We start from the raw sequence: 15,739 nt of genomic DNA on the forward strand, positions 1-15,739 counted from the left end.
AAAAGGCAGGAGATTGATACTAAATTATACAGCCAGCCTGGATCATTGAGTTGGTGTAGGCATGATGATCTGAATGACCTCCTTCTGCAACATAATAATTCTGTCATTATGTGAAGAGTGTATGTGTCCTCATGCCCTCAACATAAAATCAGCCCCTGAAGCAGTCTACTTCATATATTTAGTAAAACCTTGGTAACTGACAAATGTTAAAAGATTTCAAAGAGTTAAAGATAAAAGAGGTTCAAAGGAGCATAGTTCATGCTTAAACTCCAACATAAGATCAGAAATTGGCTTGCTGAAAGAAGACAGAGGGTGGTAGTTGATGGGAAATGTTCGTCCTGGAGACCAGTTACGAGTGGTGTACCGCAAGGGTCGGTGTTGGGTCCACTGCTGTTTGTCATTTCTATAAATGACCTGGATGAGGGCATAGAAGGATGGGTTAGTAAATTTGCAGACGACACTAAGGTCGGTGGAGTTGTGGATAGTGACGAAGGATGCTGTAGGTTGCAGAGAGACATAGATAAGCTGCAGAGCTGGGCTGAGAGGTGGCAAATGGAGTTTATTGCAGACAAGTGTGAGGTGATGCACTTTGGTAGGAGTAACCGCAAGGTGCAGTACAGGGCTAATGGTAAGATTCTTAGCAGTGTAGATGAGCAGAGAGATCTCGGTGTCCATGTACACAGATCCTTGAAAGTTGCCATCCAGGTTGACAGGGTTGTTAAGAAGGCAAACAGTATTTTAGCTTTTATTAATAGAGGGATCGAGTTCCGGAACCAAGAGGTTATGGTGAAGCTGTACAAAAGTCTGGTGCGGCCGCACTTGGAGTATTGCATACAGTTCTGGTCACTGCATTATAAGGATGTGGAAGCTTTGGAAAGGGTGCAGAGGTGATTTACTAGGATGTTGCCTGGTATGGAGGGAAGGTCTTACGAGGAAAGGCTGAGGCACTTGAGGCTGTTTTCGTTAGAGAGAAGAAGGTTGAGAGATGACTTAATTGAGACATAAAATAATCAGAGGGTTAGATAGGGTGGATAGGGAGAGCCTTTTTCCTAGGATGGTGACGGCGAGCCTAAGGGGGCATAGCTTTAAATTGAGGGGTGAAAGATATAGGACAGATGTCAGAGGTTCTTTACTCAGAGAGTAGTAAGGGTATGGAACGCTTTGCCTGCAACGGTAGTATATTCGCCAACTTTAAGTACATTTAAGTCGTCATTGGACAAGCATATGGATGTACATGGAATAGTGTAGGTTAGATGGGCTTCAGATTGGTATGACAGGTCGGCACAACATCGAAGGCCGAAGGGCCTGTACTGTGCTGTAATGTTCTATGTTCTATAATGTCCATGGAAATAAGATGGACCTTCATTTAGACAGTACCCTCGGGCATCTCAAACACAAGATAAGCTATGAGATATTTTAGTCACTGATACAAGGCATGGAGTGTGGCATCCACTTTAAGTGCAGCAAGATCCCATAAACAGCAACATCAGAGTGGTCCAATCATTGCCTGTGAGACATCATTTTCCGTTTTATTTTTCATTCGCGGGCCAATGGGCAAAATTTAGAAAGGGAAGGCAAAATAAACCTGTCAAAACAATAAAGACATTGCAGGTTTATGAAGAAGAATTAAATGAGAAGGCCAGTTTGTTAGTTTACTTTCTCGTGACAAGATTGCGGACTGTAATGACTGAAGTGCTCTCATTACTTAGGCATTATAACTAAGTACGGTCACTATACCAAGTCAGAAGCTGATTCTTAAATGGCTAGGCACTGTGAAAACAATTGTCAATTGCCCATTTGATTCACCTCTCAGTTCCAGGTGTCTACGCCATTACCAGTGTAGTTATCAGATCACTTCCCTCCCCAACACTAAGACCAAGATCCTGGAATCCTTCCCTAAACTCTCTGTCTACTTTAAGATAACACATGTATGTGGAAACAATCAAATAAGGAACCCAAATGGTAATAACTTGCACAATATAAAACATATTGAAACAGTTTTCAATACTTCTCCATCCCTGCCACAGCATTTGTCACTGGTTCTGCACTGTTTGTTCTAGTTTGCAAAGGCAGGCATAAACAGATTTCACTCTCCTGTGGGTTGAAATCATGGTCAGAAGAAGTTTTGACACAAGAGTGCTACAAAAAGCTCAAGCATCCCAATATCACCTGAGAGTTTTGTTTAATAAATCGACATCTGTCAAAGTTCCCCTACCCTCTTATCATACAATCATATTTTGTGCATTACAGCTGTTTTGATCTCAGCAAGGTTAATACTGGACAAATCAGATCTCACAAGGATATCTAGCTTGATAGATTGTATATTTTGTATTAATTTAATGTGATGGGTCTTTCAATGAAACATAAACATGCCAGGCTACAGATCAGGTTTTAACAATAAAACAGATGTTTATTAAACAAGAAAAAAACTGAGCTATCTAACAATGACACAGCTGGAAAGTTTTCAAGTTTACTGAACTATTTATTCTCAATCCCCATGAGTTGTAAGGCATTTCCCTTGACCATTTGCATAGGTAAGAGGTCAAACCTTCTCCGTAAGACCAGAAAACAAAGGAGTAGAAGTCTGCCATTCAGTACATTTGGGTCTGCTCCACCATTCAATGAGATCATATTGCTCTGATAATCTTCAACTCTACTTTCCTTCCCATTCCCTGTAATCCTTGACACCCTTACTGTGTAAAAATCTGACTATCTCAGCCTTGAATATCCCTAACAATCAGGGTAAAGAATTCCATCGATTCATTAGCCTCAGAGAAGAAAATACTCATTATCTCTGTCTTAAATGGGCAACCCCTTATCCTGAAATCTGGTCATGGACTCTCTCGCAAGGGGAAACAACCTTTCTGCATCTACCCTCTCTAGACCTCCAAGAATCTCATACGTTTTAATAAGATCACCTCTCATTCATCTAACCCTCTGGATTCAAAACGCGTCATCATTAGGCTTTTCTGAGTCATATTCTGTCTTTCCAACTCATGTCTGTTGCCTATCACAACTTTGACAAATATCAGACTTCCAACTCAATAATTCCCTGCAATCTCTCTCAGTACAGTCCCAGTCCTGGGATGCCTGGTATCAGCAACAGAAACATATCCCATTGATGCAATCTTCTGAGATTGGGCAGGAGTTGGGTGGAGAAGGAGGCAGATATTTGAATGCATCGCTGGGACTGATTTTAGGGAGGTTTACTCCGAATTTAATCTGACTTTGGAGTGGCTGGTGTCAAATCGCTCTCTCCCTTACCATTGCAATTATTAATTTCATGTATATAGTCAAGAGCTAGGCCAGACAGTGAAGAGCCTGTCATGTTGTCAAATTTACAAACACAAAGCTGAAAGCAGTTGGTTTCCTGTCCCAGTTCCCTCACAATGCTCCACAGGAAACAAGCAGTCGTGCACTGACACTTCCTGTTTTGTGCACAGTATCAACTTGACCATTTGTCACTTCTTCCCCACTGGGAATAGGTGTGGTCAAGAGAGGAAGAGGTGGGTTGGAGATAAAGCAGGAGCGTGAAGTGCAGCCACAGTAACAACCAGTGCCTTTAGATGTAACCAGAGACACAACAGGGAATCCTGTCACTGCCACAGACAACACAAACTACACTCAAGAGAGAAACTGAATTCAATCTGCAAACAAGGCCAAATCCAACTATCCAGTGACATAATTCCTCAACCCAGTCTGACAGCAGTCATTTGTGTCCAGTGGACATGTCAGTTTCTATTTAGAAAGCGGATTATTGAAAATACAGGGACTTCCTCTCTCTCTTATTTAATCAGTGATGTTGCTCAATAATTTCTATAGCAATTCTGACCAAAACCTCTAATGGCATTAAAGGTACAAAAACAGGAGTAAGAACTGATCCAGCATCCATAGCCACTTGTGGAAGAGAGTTCCAAATATCATAGATCATAGAATAGATCACAGAATCCCTACAGTGCGGAAACAGGCCCTTCGGCCCAACAAGTCCACACCAACCTTCAGACATCCCACCCAAACCCATACCCCAACAACCCACCTAATCAACACATCCCTGAAAACTACCGGCTAGTTAGCATGGCCAATCCACCTGGCCTGCACATCTTTGGATTGTGGGAGGAAACTGGAGCACCCGGAAGAAACCCACGCAGACACAGAGAGAACGTGCAAACCCCGCACAGACAGTCGCTCGAGAGTGGAATCAAACCCGGGGGCCTGGCAGCAGTGCTAACCACTGAGCCACCTGTAAAATGTGTGTTGAGGATAAGTAGTCAGTAGGATATCTACCACCCTTTGTGCGTAGAAGCACTTCCTAACATCTCTCCTGAGTAGTTTGATCCTAATTCTCAAACTGTGATGCCTACTTCTAGAATCCCTAAACAGGGGAAATAGTTTATCTTTATCTACCCTATCTTTTCCTGTTAATATCTTGAAGACTTTAATTAGACTAACAACAACTTTCTACTTTCTACAGACACAGGCCTAATTTATATCATCCCTCCTCAAAACTTAACCCCTGAAATCCAGGTATCATTCTTATAAATGTACATTGTACTCTCTCCACGGTCAATATATTCTTCCTAACCTGCTCATCATAGGGTCTAATCAGAGATAACAAGGTGTACAGCTGAATGAACACAGCAGGCCAAGCAGCTTCAGAGGAGCAGGAAAGCTGATGTTTCAGGTTGAGACCCTTCTTCAGAAATGCTATAAGGGTCTAATCAGAATTTTGTATAACTGTAGCATAACATCTGCATCCTTATACTCCAGTCGTCTAGATATAAAGGTCAGCATTCTGATCAAAAACAAAGTTGCTGGAAAAGCTCAGCAGGTCTGGCAGCATCTGTGGAGGAGCAAACCGAGTTAACGTTTCGGGTCCGGTGACACTTCTTCAGAACTGTTGGTGGTGGCACAGATGCTGACAGACCTGCTGAGCTTTTCCAGCAACTTTGTTTTTATTCCTGATTTACAGCATCCGCAGTTCTTTTGGTTTTTATTCAACATTCTGACAATGTTCTTGATTGTTTTCTGCACCAGTTCGTGACATTTCGGACACAAAGAATGTGCAAACTCTACCCAGCCAGTTGCCGAGGCTGAACCTGAACATGGGTCTCTGGTGCTGTGAGGCATCAGTGCTAACATGATCCAACACGGAGAGCCTCAAACTTGCATACGTTGAATTCCTATCAGGTTCTCAGGACGTGTCAAACTAAATTCAAAAACATCCACCACAGTTTTGTTCATTCATCTGGTCTATCAATATCCCTTTGTAATTTTATGCTATCATTTACACTGTCTATAACTTTACGTCATTAGCAAATTTCGATATATGACTTTTTATGCCATTGTCTAAGTTGTTAATAAATACTGTGAATAATTGAGGCCCTATGGGACACCACTGGCCACATCACGCCTACTTGAGTGCCTACCCACATTATCCTTACTTTCTTCCACCTACCACTCAACGAATTTCCTAGCAATATCTGTAATTTGTCCTCAATTCCACGGGCTTCCACATTAGACATCAGTCTTAAGTGGGACTTTATCAAATGCCTTCCAGAAGTCCATATAAACATCCATGGACACCTTAGTCACCCTTCCAAAACTTCAGTGAGGTTTGTCAGGCATGGCCTACCTGTCACAAATCCATGCTGGCTCTCCCTAATTTGCTGAAAACTGAAAGCAAAGTGTTCAGTTACCCTATCCTGGATTATAGCCTCCAATAATTTCCCCACAGCATGTGTGTCGGTATCTGTCATTGTGTGTGTGTCTGCATCACTGTGTGCTTGTTTCAGTGTGTATGTGTCTCAGTGAGAGTCTTGGTCTCAGCATGCCTGTGTATATTTGTGTGTGTGTGTATCACAGCGTAAATGTGTGTCTATATCTCTGTGTGTATATATCACTGTGTGTATCTCAGTACATATCTTCATATGCATGCGTGTATCACAGTGTGTGTGTCACAGTATGAGTATTTGCAATATTTCAGTATCTGAGTGCACATGTATGTCACTGGGTGAGGGTGTATCTTAGTGTGTCTTTCTCAGTGTGTGCATGCATGTCTCAGCATGTGTGTATGGTCCTCTGTGAGCTTGAAACTTAGTGTGTCTCCATCAGTGCGTGAATGCATGTCTCAGCATGTGTGCATATCATTATGTGTCTCAACGTAAATATGTGCACATATGTCTCAGGTGTGTGTCTTGGTTTGTGTCAGTGTTACTCCAATCAATATTGTGCAAATTGGTTTGTCATCAAAACCTAATTATTGAGGTGTCATCACTGTTGCATATCACTGTGATAGGATCAGGGTTAGATTTATAAAAACAATAATACAACAATTGCTGGCCTACCACAAAGAGATATGGTTTGTCAGATACGTTGATCTCTGGAACTGCTCTAGCAGTGGCTTTGGGAGAATCAGGGCAGAATAGCAGCACCAGTTTCACTATCCCTGCCCTCAGACTGTAGACACAAAGGACTCACTGCACCCACTCACAGAATAAGGCCAAAGAGCTATACTGTTCTGCCATATTTCACACCTCTCACTCAGTGCCTGCTTTACAAAATGAGCTCAGGGAACGGTGAAGGTTCCAGATCCATTACCAAAAGTTGGTTTGGGGGTGTTAGGGGCTGGGGGTTGTGCCAAGGTAAGACGGACAGACTGAGTTAAAATTCGGGCACTGTAACTGGGGGAGGGATTACAGTGTACAAGTCTGTTACTGAGGGAGAGAGTGCGGATCTACCACTGTGGGAGGGGGACTGGTCTGTCACTGAGGGAAGGGGGAGTGAGTACGGGTCTATCACTGTGGGAGGGGGACTGGTCTGTCACTGGGGGAAGGGGGACAGGTTACTATCACTGAGAGAGAGGGAGGGGATCCCAGTCTGTGACTGAGGGAGAGGGAAGGGGTACGCATCTGTCACTGGGGGAAGAGGGAAAAGGGAATGGGTCTGTTGCTGAGGGAGGGGGGTAGGGTCAGGTCTGTCACTGAGGGAAGGGGAGAGGGTATGGGTCTGTCACTGAGAGGCAGGAAGGAGGTCCCAGTCTGTGACTGAGGGAGGGGGAAGGCGTATGTACCTGTCACTGGGGGAAGAGGGAATGGGTCTGTTGCTGAGGGAGGGGGGAGGGGTCAGGTCTGTCACTGAGGAAAGTGGCCGGGGCGGGGTGTAGGGGTCTGTTGTTAAGGCAAGAGGGAGAGTGTTTGGGGCCTGTTATGAAGGGTGAGGATTTAGGCCTGTCACTGAGGGACAGGACAGCGGGGACAGATCTGTCACTGAGGGAGGGGGTGAAAAGATACAGGGTCCGTCACTGGGCAGAGATAAAGAGCAACCTTCCTCCTGTGCTACAGGATGTCATTGGAACTGTTGCTTTTGGATTCCGAGCGGGGTCAGGTACAATGTGCAAAGCGGCAGTGATTCGAAACAAAGAGAAAACCACAGTCTGGGTGTTTGCGTTGCACAAGATCACTGTCACGCTGTTAAACAGCTGCACTTCATCCCTAACCAGCAAGGCCTGAGCACCTGCCCTGCCCCAACTCCAAATCAATATCAACGGTTGCTAAAAATATTTCCATCTGCCAAAATATTCAGCCCTCTGAAAAGGCAGGTGTTATTGCTAATCCCGAAAGGTTTCTACGCGAGATCTCAGTGCCACCTTGCTGTACTAGGCATCTGCAGTGACTGTCCTCGACCCTGCCCCAGACTGCCTGACCTTCGACCAGAAGGTAAACTGGGGCAAGAGTTCCTCACAGAGGATTTTTTTAGGCAGCGAGGACCGTGCAAAAAAATGTCATGGCTACAAGCTACTTGCACTTTTCAGCAGCTTGGATCAGTCCAAACCACTCCAGAGCCAAGAAACTACTCTTGAGGAATGTCACTGTGGTCATGTTAGAAACCTGCAGTCAAGATTCCAGACAATTTCTTTACTGAGATCAGTTGAAGGGTAGATATCCACAAAAAGTGCCACACGATCTTCATTTTCACCTGAGAAAACATACTTGGCCTCAATTTAACATTGCATCTGAAAGATTATCTCCAATATTGAAGCTTCCTCTCAGTCAACCCAGGCTAACTGTTGGAGGCAGGCTTGAACCCACCTTCCTAGATAAAAGACATGATACTACCTGCTGAACCACAGATGACATTGCCCAGGGAGTTAAGACTGGAATTACAAGGTGAGGCTAGAGTAACCAGAGTTCTGACTTTAGGTCACAATCCTGAAATGTTATATCCCTGAATCTTTCTCCACAGCAGCTGCCAGAGTATTTCCATTGCTTTCTCTTTTTATGCCTTAAGAAAATGGCTTTCTTTCAATGAAATGTTAAAGGGATCAGCAAGATGTGCCTAACAGTGCTAAACACATTGAAAGGAGAAAAAATATTTTCCAGAGAAACTGGTGAGTCCATTACTGGAGTGAATAAATTGAAGGTCACGATTAAAAAACCGAAAGGTTAGGGTTACGATCAGGAGAATGTAATTTATGCAGCAGCATTTGGAATTGTCAACTAGAAACAGAGGCTTAAAGCACAATTCATCAGAAAACATACAAATAATAAAGAATGACAGATTTGAGAGCGGGAATCAGTCAGAGTTCCTGCACCTGATCACTGTCCAGTTGTCCAGGGTTAGAGAGGGAGGGGAAATCAGCTGGATTCCTAATCCTGAGCACTATCCAGTGATCTCTGGTTGAAAGGAGAGCACATGCAGACCCTAGAGCATGGTTATCACAACTGTGGTGTTTTCTCAAGAGCAAAGTAGACTGGATCCAGCAAAAAAAAACGCAGGCTACAAGTATCCTATCATGATGTGGAGGTGCTGGTGTTGGACTGGGTTGGAAAAGGTCAAAGTAACACAATACCAGATGGAGAGGTTATGCTCTGAAAACTTGTCATTTCAAGTAAATCTGTTGGACTATAACCTGGTGTTGTGTGACTTTTGAACTCGTCCACCCTAGTCCGATACCAGCACCTGACAACAGATAAGGACGCTGCAGGCAAGGATGCCCCGAGGCACGTTAAATTGGTGAGACCATGCAGATGCTACAAGAAGCAGTGAATGGGCACTACACAACAATCGTCAGACATGGATGTTCCCTCCCAGTGGGGGAACACTTCAGCAATTAAGGACATGTAGCCTCCAATCTTTGGGTAAGCATCCTCCAAGGTGGACTTGGAGATACTCAGCATCGCAAAATTGCTGAGCAGAGGCGGATAGCCAAATTCCTAATTGGATCATAGGTCATGCCTTCACTTGCTATTCAGCCATTGACATTTTACTCACACTGTCTGACACTTTTGATCACCCGCACAGACTTGTTATTCAGCCCGTCAACATTCTGATGAAGGGTCTAGGCCTGAAACATCAGCTTTTGTGCTCCTGAGATGCTGCTTGGCCTGCTGTGTTCATCCAGCTCCACACTTTGTTCTCTTGGATTCTCCAGCATCTGCAGTTCTCATTATCCCTCCACTCCACTCATACCACCTGTGCAATCTTTTGATCTCTCTGCCTATAACTTCTATGCCTGTGTGCTCCCATCTCACTTCACCTGGCAAGGGAGTAGCGCTCTGAAGGCTTGTGATTTTTAACCCTGTTGGACCATAACCTGGTGTCATGTGACTTCCAGCCCAGCACAGGCACCTCACCATCATGAAACAATTGCTGATTGTTGGAACAACCCATCTGATTCATTAATGCCTTTAGGGAAGGAAATATGCTTCCTTTGTGTGATCTGGCCTACATGTAATTCCAGATCCACAGCAATGTGGTTGACTCTTAGCTGCCCTCTGGGCAATAAATGCTAGTCAACCAGCGATGTCGACATCCCATGAATGAGCTTAAAAAAGCAGCCTTTGGCCAGACAGTCACACTACATCAGGAAGGGTTTTCAATATTTCCTTGGAAATGGCAAAGATATTCAGAGTAAGATCTCCATAAACTAACTTGCCAAATACCTTACATCCTACAAACCACCTTCCCAATTACTTCAGACCCCACTAACAACCCTTCCAGAAACCTCCGACCCTATAAACCACCCTCCCAAATGCCCTACAAACCACCCTTCCAAATACTCCAGACCCTAAAAACCACCCTTCCAAATACCTTTACCCTACAAACCACCCTCCCAAATACTCCAGACCCTGAAAACCACCCTCTCAAATACACTTTACCCTACAACCACTTTCCCAAATACACTTTACCATACAAACAACCCTCCCAGAAACTCCAGACCCTAAAACCTACGGTCCCAAATATCCTTTACCCTACAAACAACCCTCCCAAATACTCCTGACCCTAAAAACCACCCTCCCAAATACTCCAGACCCTACAAACCACCTTCCCAAATACCCCAGACCCTAAAAACCAGCTTCTCAAGTGCCTTATACCCCACAAATCACCCTCCTGGATACCCAAGAATTTACAAACCACCCTTCCAAATGCTCAGACCCTAAAAACCACCTTCCCAAATACCCCTGACCCTAGGAACCACCTTCCCAAATACCCCAGACCCAACATATCACCCTCCCAACTATCCAAGGCTAACACCACCCTCACAAATACCTGACCTTAAAACCCTCGCTCACAAAACCTTTAACCGCAAACTAAATCCTATCCTCACAAATAGCCCCATCCATAAAACTCACACTCACAAATACCCTTGACCCTGCAAACTACCCTCCCAACACCCTGAATCTAATAACCACTCAAACTTCCCAATCTCACAAAAAGCGCTCATAAATACCCTCGATTCAAGTACCTTGAACCCTATAAATCATCCCAATTGACACAAATGCCCCCTCCCATCACTCTCACCCCTAACAAATAGCCCTCGCCCCTCACACTCACCCAAAAGATGGTGTTGAAGGTGAACAGGATATATTTGAAGAGATAATTGACTTGTGCCCCCTGGTACGTGTAAGACATCTCTCAGTCTCGGTGTATACCGCTATCGCTGGAGTAGACCTGGGGGGGTTGTCTACCCCCTGTGCCCTGGCACTACTCCCTCCGTGTGACCTGCAACTCCTTCACTGAGACCCGCAGCCGGCTCCCACATCGAAGGCGGAGCAGGAAACACTGAGCCGCCTCAGAGCCGGAACCGGACAGGAAACTTAACAGATCAGAATCGAAAGGAACACAACAGAGCGAAAGAGAGACAGAGGGGTCTGAATGTATGTAAACTGCCGTGCCCGTCAGTGCAATCCCACCCCGTTCTATCATCCTGGCATTCAGCATTGCAAAACTGGACACTAACCCCACCCCCCTCCCAAGTAATCGAGGTCACCCGCCTACGGTCCAGGGGGACTTCGACTCTGTGAGCAACTTTTTGAAATGGTGCTGTGATAGGAGTTTTGGCACACTCCGCCTAAAGCTGGTAGTCACATCAGAACTCACATATTCTGGGATAAACCAGCAGAATTATCAACATTTCTGTCCACAGCTTTCTCTTATTCTGTCAGATGATGACGGATTTGTTGGGTTTTGAAGGTTATTGTGGGAGTATTTTTGAGAGTCAGTGACTTCTAAGGTTTGGAGGGTTTTGTGTGTGTGTGTTGGGGGGGGTGTTGGATTTTGTAAAGTCAGTAGCATTTTTTGTCAATCCCTGGTTGCCCTTGAGATGGTGGTAGTGAGCTTTCTTCTTAAACAGCTGCTGGCCTTGTGCTGTAGTTAGACCCACAATGCCATCAGAGAGAGAATTCCAGGATTTTGACCCAACAGTGAAGGAACAGTGACATATTTCCAGGTCAGGATGGTGAATGGCTTGGAGAGAAACTTGGGGATGTTGTGTTCCCATGTATTTGCTGCCCTTCTTCCAGATGGAAGTGGTCGTAGATTTGGCAGGTTCTGTCTAAGCAGCTTTGGTGAATTACTGCATGTACCTTGTAAATGATACAAACTGCTGCTGTTGAGTGTTGGAGTCGAGGGAGTGAATGGCTATGGATGTGATGCCATTTGAGGGGGTCACTTTGTACTGGTTGGTGCCAAGCTTCTTGAACAGTGCTGTAAAGGCCACTCCTGAAGGAGCTTGCTCAGTAAGTGTCCACATAATCACCATGACAACTTCTTATCAAGTCTAAGCCTGCAGCACCATCAGTTACAGACAATCCTTTAGCTCTGAGGCACAGCATGCCTGGGGTTATACAATACATGTCAAATTTCTGATTCACCCTGGTATCTGGGGTGAGGAATTAGATTGTGATCATTAAATCCTTTAAAACTAAACTTCTCAACAAACATTATAAAAAGTCTTAATTGCAACATGATTGCAACATTAATTGTTGTCTGACAAATTATTGGAATTAGGGTCCCTAGCTCTGCTCCCTGCTTACTTAAAACGTATTTTTGTTGATTCATTTGTGGTGTAACAAATCCTGTAGATTTACTTAACTCACAATTAACTTACAACAAAATGAGTACAGCATAAAATGCATATGAATTTGCCCAAAACACAAAATAACTAAAATATTCAGATCTGATCTGTGAAAAGTTGAAAGTTTCCTAAAGCTTTACTGTTTTTACCTTAGCCACAAATACCACAAGTACACAATCTAAGAAACTTGCGGCATTAGGAAATGCTCCAAAAACAAGTGGAAAGTGTTAATAACCCTCTACCACCTTTTACATTTCTCTGAAACAACATTTCTGCAGGGGAAAGCGGAGTTGATTTATTCATCCAACTGAACAATAACAGTGTTATTTCCTGTCTATCTCACGTGATCACAAAGATCCACCCACACATAAAACTGCATTTCTTTTTGCAAATATCCTTTTTGTACTGGGGTGGAAGAGTGAGCAACTTGCTTTTATTAACCAGCTCAGCACCTTGTTCAGGCTCACTCAAGGATTTCCATACATGAACACCAAGATTTCTCTGTTCACTATTTTAATATGGTATGGAGGTGCTGGTGTTGGACTGAGGTGGACAAAGTCAGAAATCACACAATACCAGGTTACAGTCCAACAGGTTTATTTGAAATCACAAGCTTTGGCAGGGAAGCCACTTTGCCAAGTGAGGTGAGAGAGAAGCACACAGAACACAAAAGATCATACAAATGGTGTGAGTGGAGTGTCAGATAATAAGTCCCCATAGGTGGTCAGAAGTGCTAGATGCTGTGAGTAAAGTGCCAACAGTTGAATAACAAATGAAGGGATGACCTATAATCTGATTAAGTGAGGCAGGGAGATAATTACAAAAAATTAAAAATAAGGTGGTGCTGGAGACAAACCAAATGGCTGGAATAACATGATAGGAACAAGAGTCACATGCTGAGGGTCTAACCAAAGTTATAAGTAATCCAAAACTGCACAAGTAGAGAGATCTCAACGATTTGCCAAGGCGATGGTGTTAAAATAGGACAGTAAGGAAGATTTTACAGATACAGAACAGTGAGGTCACATGTGGCACGATATGAACCCAAGATCATGGTTGAGGCCATCTTTATGGGTACGAAACTTGGCTATCAGTTTCTGCTTGGTGATTCTGCATTGTTCTGTATCTTGAAGGCAGCGTTGGACTTCTGACTTTGTCCACTATTTTGAGAGTCATCATGTCATTTATTGTTCCCTATCATTCCATCTTAGTTTCTGTAAAATGCATTGTGCCATTCTTCTCCACATTGAAATCCATCAGCTGAACTGCTCTCGATTTCGCTGACGTTTCGGGCCTGGACCCTTCATCAGAGAGGGGGATGGGGAGAGGGTTATGAAATAAATAGGGAGAGAGTGGGAGGCAGACCGAAGATGGATAGAGGAGAAGATAGGTGGAGAGGAGACTGTAGATGGGGAGGTGGGGAGGGAATAGGTCAGTCCGGGGAGGACGGACAGGTCAAGGAGGCGGGATGAGGTTGGTAGGTGGGAAAGCCCAGCTCGACCCGCCTCCCTAACCTGTTCTTCCTCTCACCTATCCCCTCCTCCCACCTCTAGCTGCACCTCCATTTCCCACCTACCAACCTCATCCCGCCTCCTAGACCTGTCCGCCCTCCCCGGACTGACCTATCCTCTCTCCACCTCCCCACCTACACTCTCCTCTCCACCTATCTTCTCCTATCCATCTTCGGTCCGCCTCCCCCTCTCTCCCTATTTATTTCAGAACCCGCTCCCCATCCCCCTCTCTGATGAAGGGTCCAGGCCCAAAACGTCAGTTTCTGTGCTCCTAAGATGCTGCTTGGCCTGCTGTGTTCATCCAGCTCCACACTTTGTTATCTTGGATTCTCCAGCATCTGCAGTTTCCATTATCTCTGCTCTCGATTTCGCTGGCCAGTTTAAGTCATATTGAAACCAATAGCGTTCCTTGTCATGATCTCCTACTTAGTCAAGTTTGATAATATCCGAAAACTTTAGAATGAGCCCAAATAAGGTTTATTATTAAACATTAAGAAAAATAATTCTAGTCTCTGCACTAAAGAAAGGATGTGATTGCACAGGTCAGGGTGCAGCAGAGATTCACTAGGATGTTGCCTGGGATGGAGCATTTCACCTGTGAAGAGAAGCTGGATAAGTTGTATTTTCCGCTGGAACAGAAAAGGTTGAAGGAGGGGGAAATAACTGCACAGAGGCCAGTAGCCTGTCACCTTTATTTACACATAGAGAGCCCTCGACACTGATCCAGCATCCTCAGGGCTAGCTCTCAGAGCAAACAGAACCTCTGACACAGAGATAATGGGGACTGCAGATGCTGGAGATTCCAAGATAATAAAATGTGAGGCTGGATGAACACAGCAGGCCAAGCAGCATCTCAGGAGCACAAAAGCTGACGTTTCGGGCCTAGACCCGAAACGTCAGCTTTTGTGCTCCTGAGATGCTGCTTGGCCTGCTGTGTTCATCCAGCCTCACATTTTAGAACCTCTGACACTCCTGTTTGTATCTGTAAACCAGGACTCCCTGATTGGACCAGATTAACAGTGTCAATCAAGGAATTCACATTCTATGAGGTCCACCTTGCTGATTTTGTTACAATCACTACATCCATGCCCCTCTGAATCTGAGGACATGCACTGGTTCTTTTTCTTTTGTAGCTTGTCCTGGGACATTTTAACACCGGGTTAGGTTCTTCCAACTCTGCCTTTGATACAGGCAGAGTATAATGCACAGTAGCTTGCCTCTTGTGTCCAGAGTGTATCGGAAGAAGTTCATTCTCTTCTTCAGGCAGCAAAGGCATTGAAACGTTGTATCCATTCTTAGATTCTGAGGCATCTTCAATGCTTGACAGAGAGGCAGGATCCACGGATTCCAGAATGATCAGAAAGTTTGTTGAGTAGCTGGGCACATTTTGGTCCCACACTGTTTGTGAGTTCACAGATTTCATATGGTTCACATGCTTATTCAGGACTGTCACAACCACCCAAACTTTATACATAACTAGACCTGACATCTTGTTGACCGTGTCTCTTCCCATGCAGGGCCATTCTCGTGGTTCCTACACTAAACCTAATTCCCTGAAGCAAACTGTCCCTCTTACATAGAGGAGTTTTGTGTCCAGCAATGACATTCCTGATGCCATTTCACCCTGCTTCACACATCCAGGAATGTCAGATTTAACCTGGTGCAGAGTCTTCTCCCCATCAGTAACACTGTTGGACCTATCTCTGTAGTTGTGTGAAGGGTGATCCTACAATCGAACTGGAACCGGGACGGGTTGGTATCGAGAGAGGCTGTAGACTATTTCTTTAAACCCACCTTCTACGTTTGGTCTGCTGTTTCTGACTGATTATTGGATGATGAATGGTATGGAACAGTCTGAACATGCTGAATGCTA

General features: G+C 44.5%; 1 protein-coding gene across 2 annotated transcripts in view; it reads right to left on the reverse strand.

Annotated features, from left to right (window-relative positions):
* Nucleotides 1-11,075, reverse strand: part of tspan14 (tetraspanin 14) — a 55,540-nt gene extending 44,465 nt beyond the window's left edge. For both annotated transcript variants that reach the window (XM_048563640.2, XM_059640340.1), the window contains exon 1: nucleotides 10,834-11,075. In XM_048563640.2, coding sequence (XP_048419597.1) covers nucleotides 10,834-10,911 — 78 coding nt within the window. In that variant the 5' untranslated portion in view covers nucleotides 10,912-11,075. The remainder of the gene's footprint in view (nucleotides 1-10,833) is intronic.
* Nucleotides 11,076-15,739: the final 4,664 nt, after the last annotated feature.

This window comes from Stegostoma tigrinum, chromosome 37 (assembly GCF_030684315.1).
Source record: "Stegostoma tigrinum isolate sSteTig4 chromosome 37, sSteTig4.hap1, whole genome shotgun sequence".
Classification (NCBI taxonomy): domain Eukaryota; kingdom Metazoa; phylum Chordata; class Chondrichthyes; order Orectolobiformes; family Stegostomatidae; genus Stegostoma; species Stegostoma tigrinum.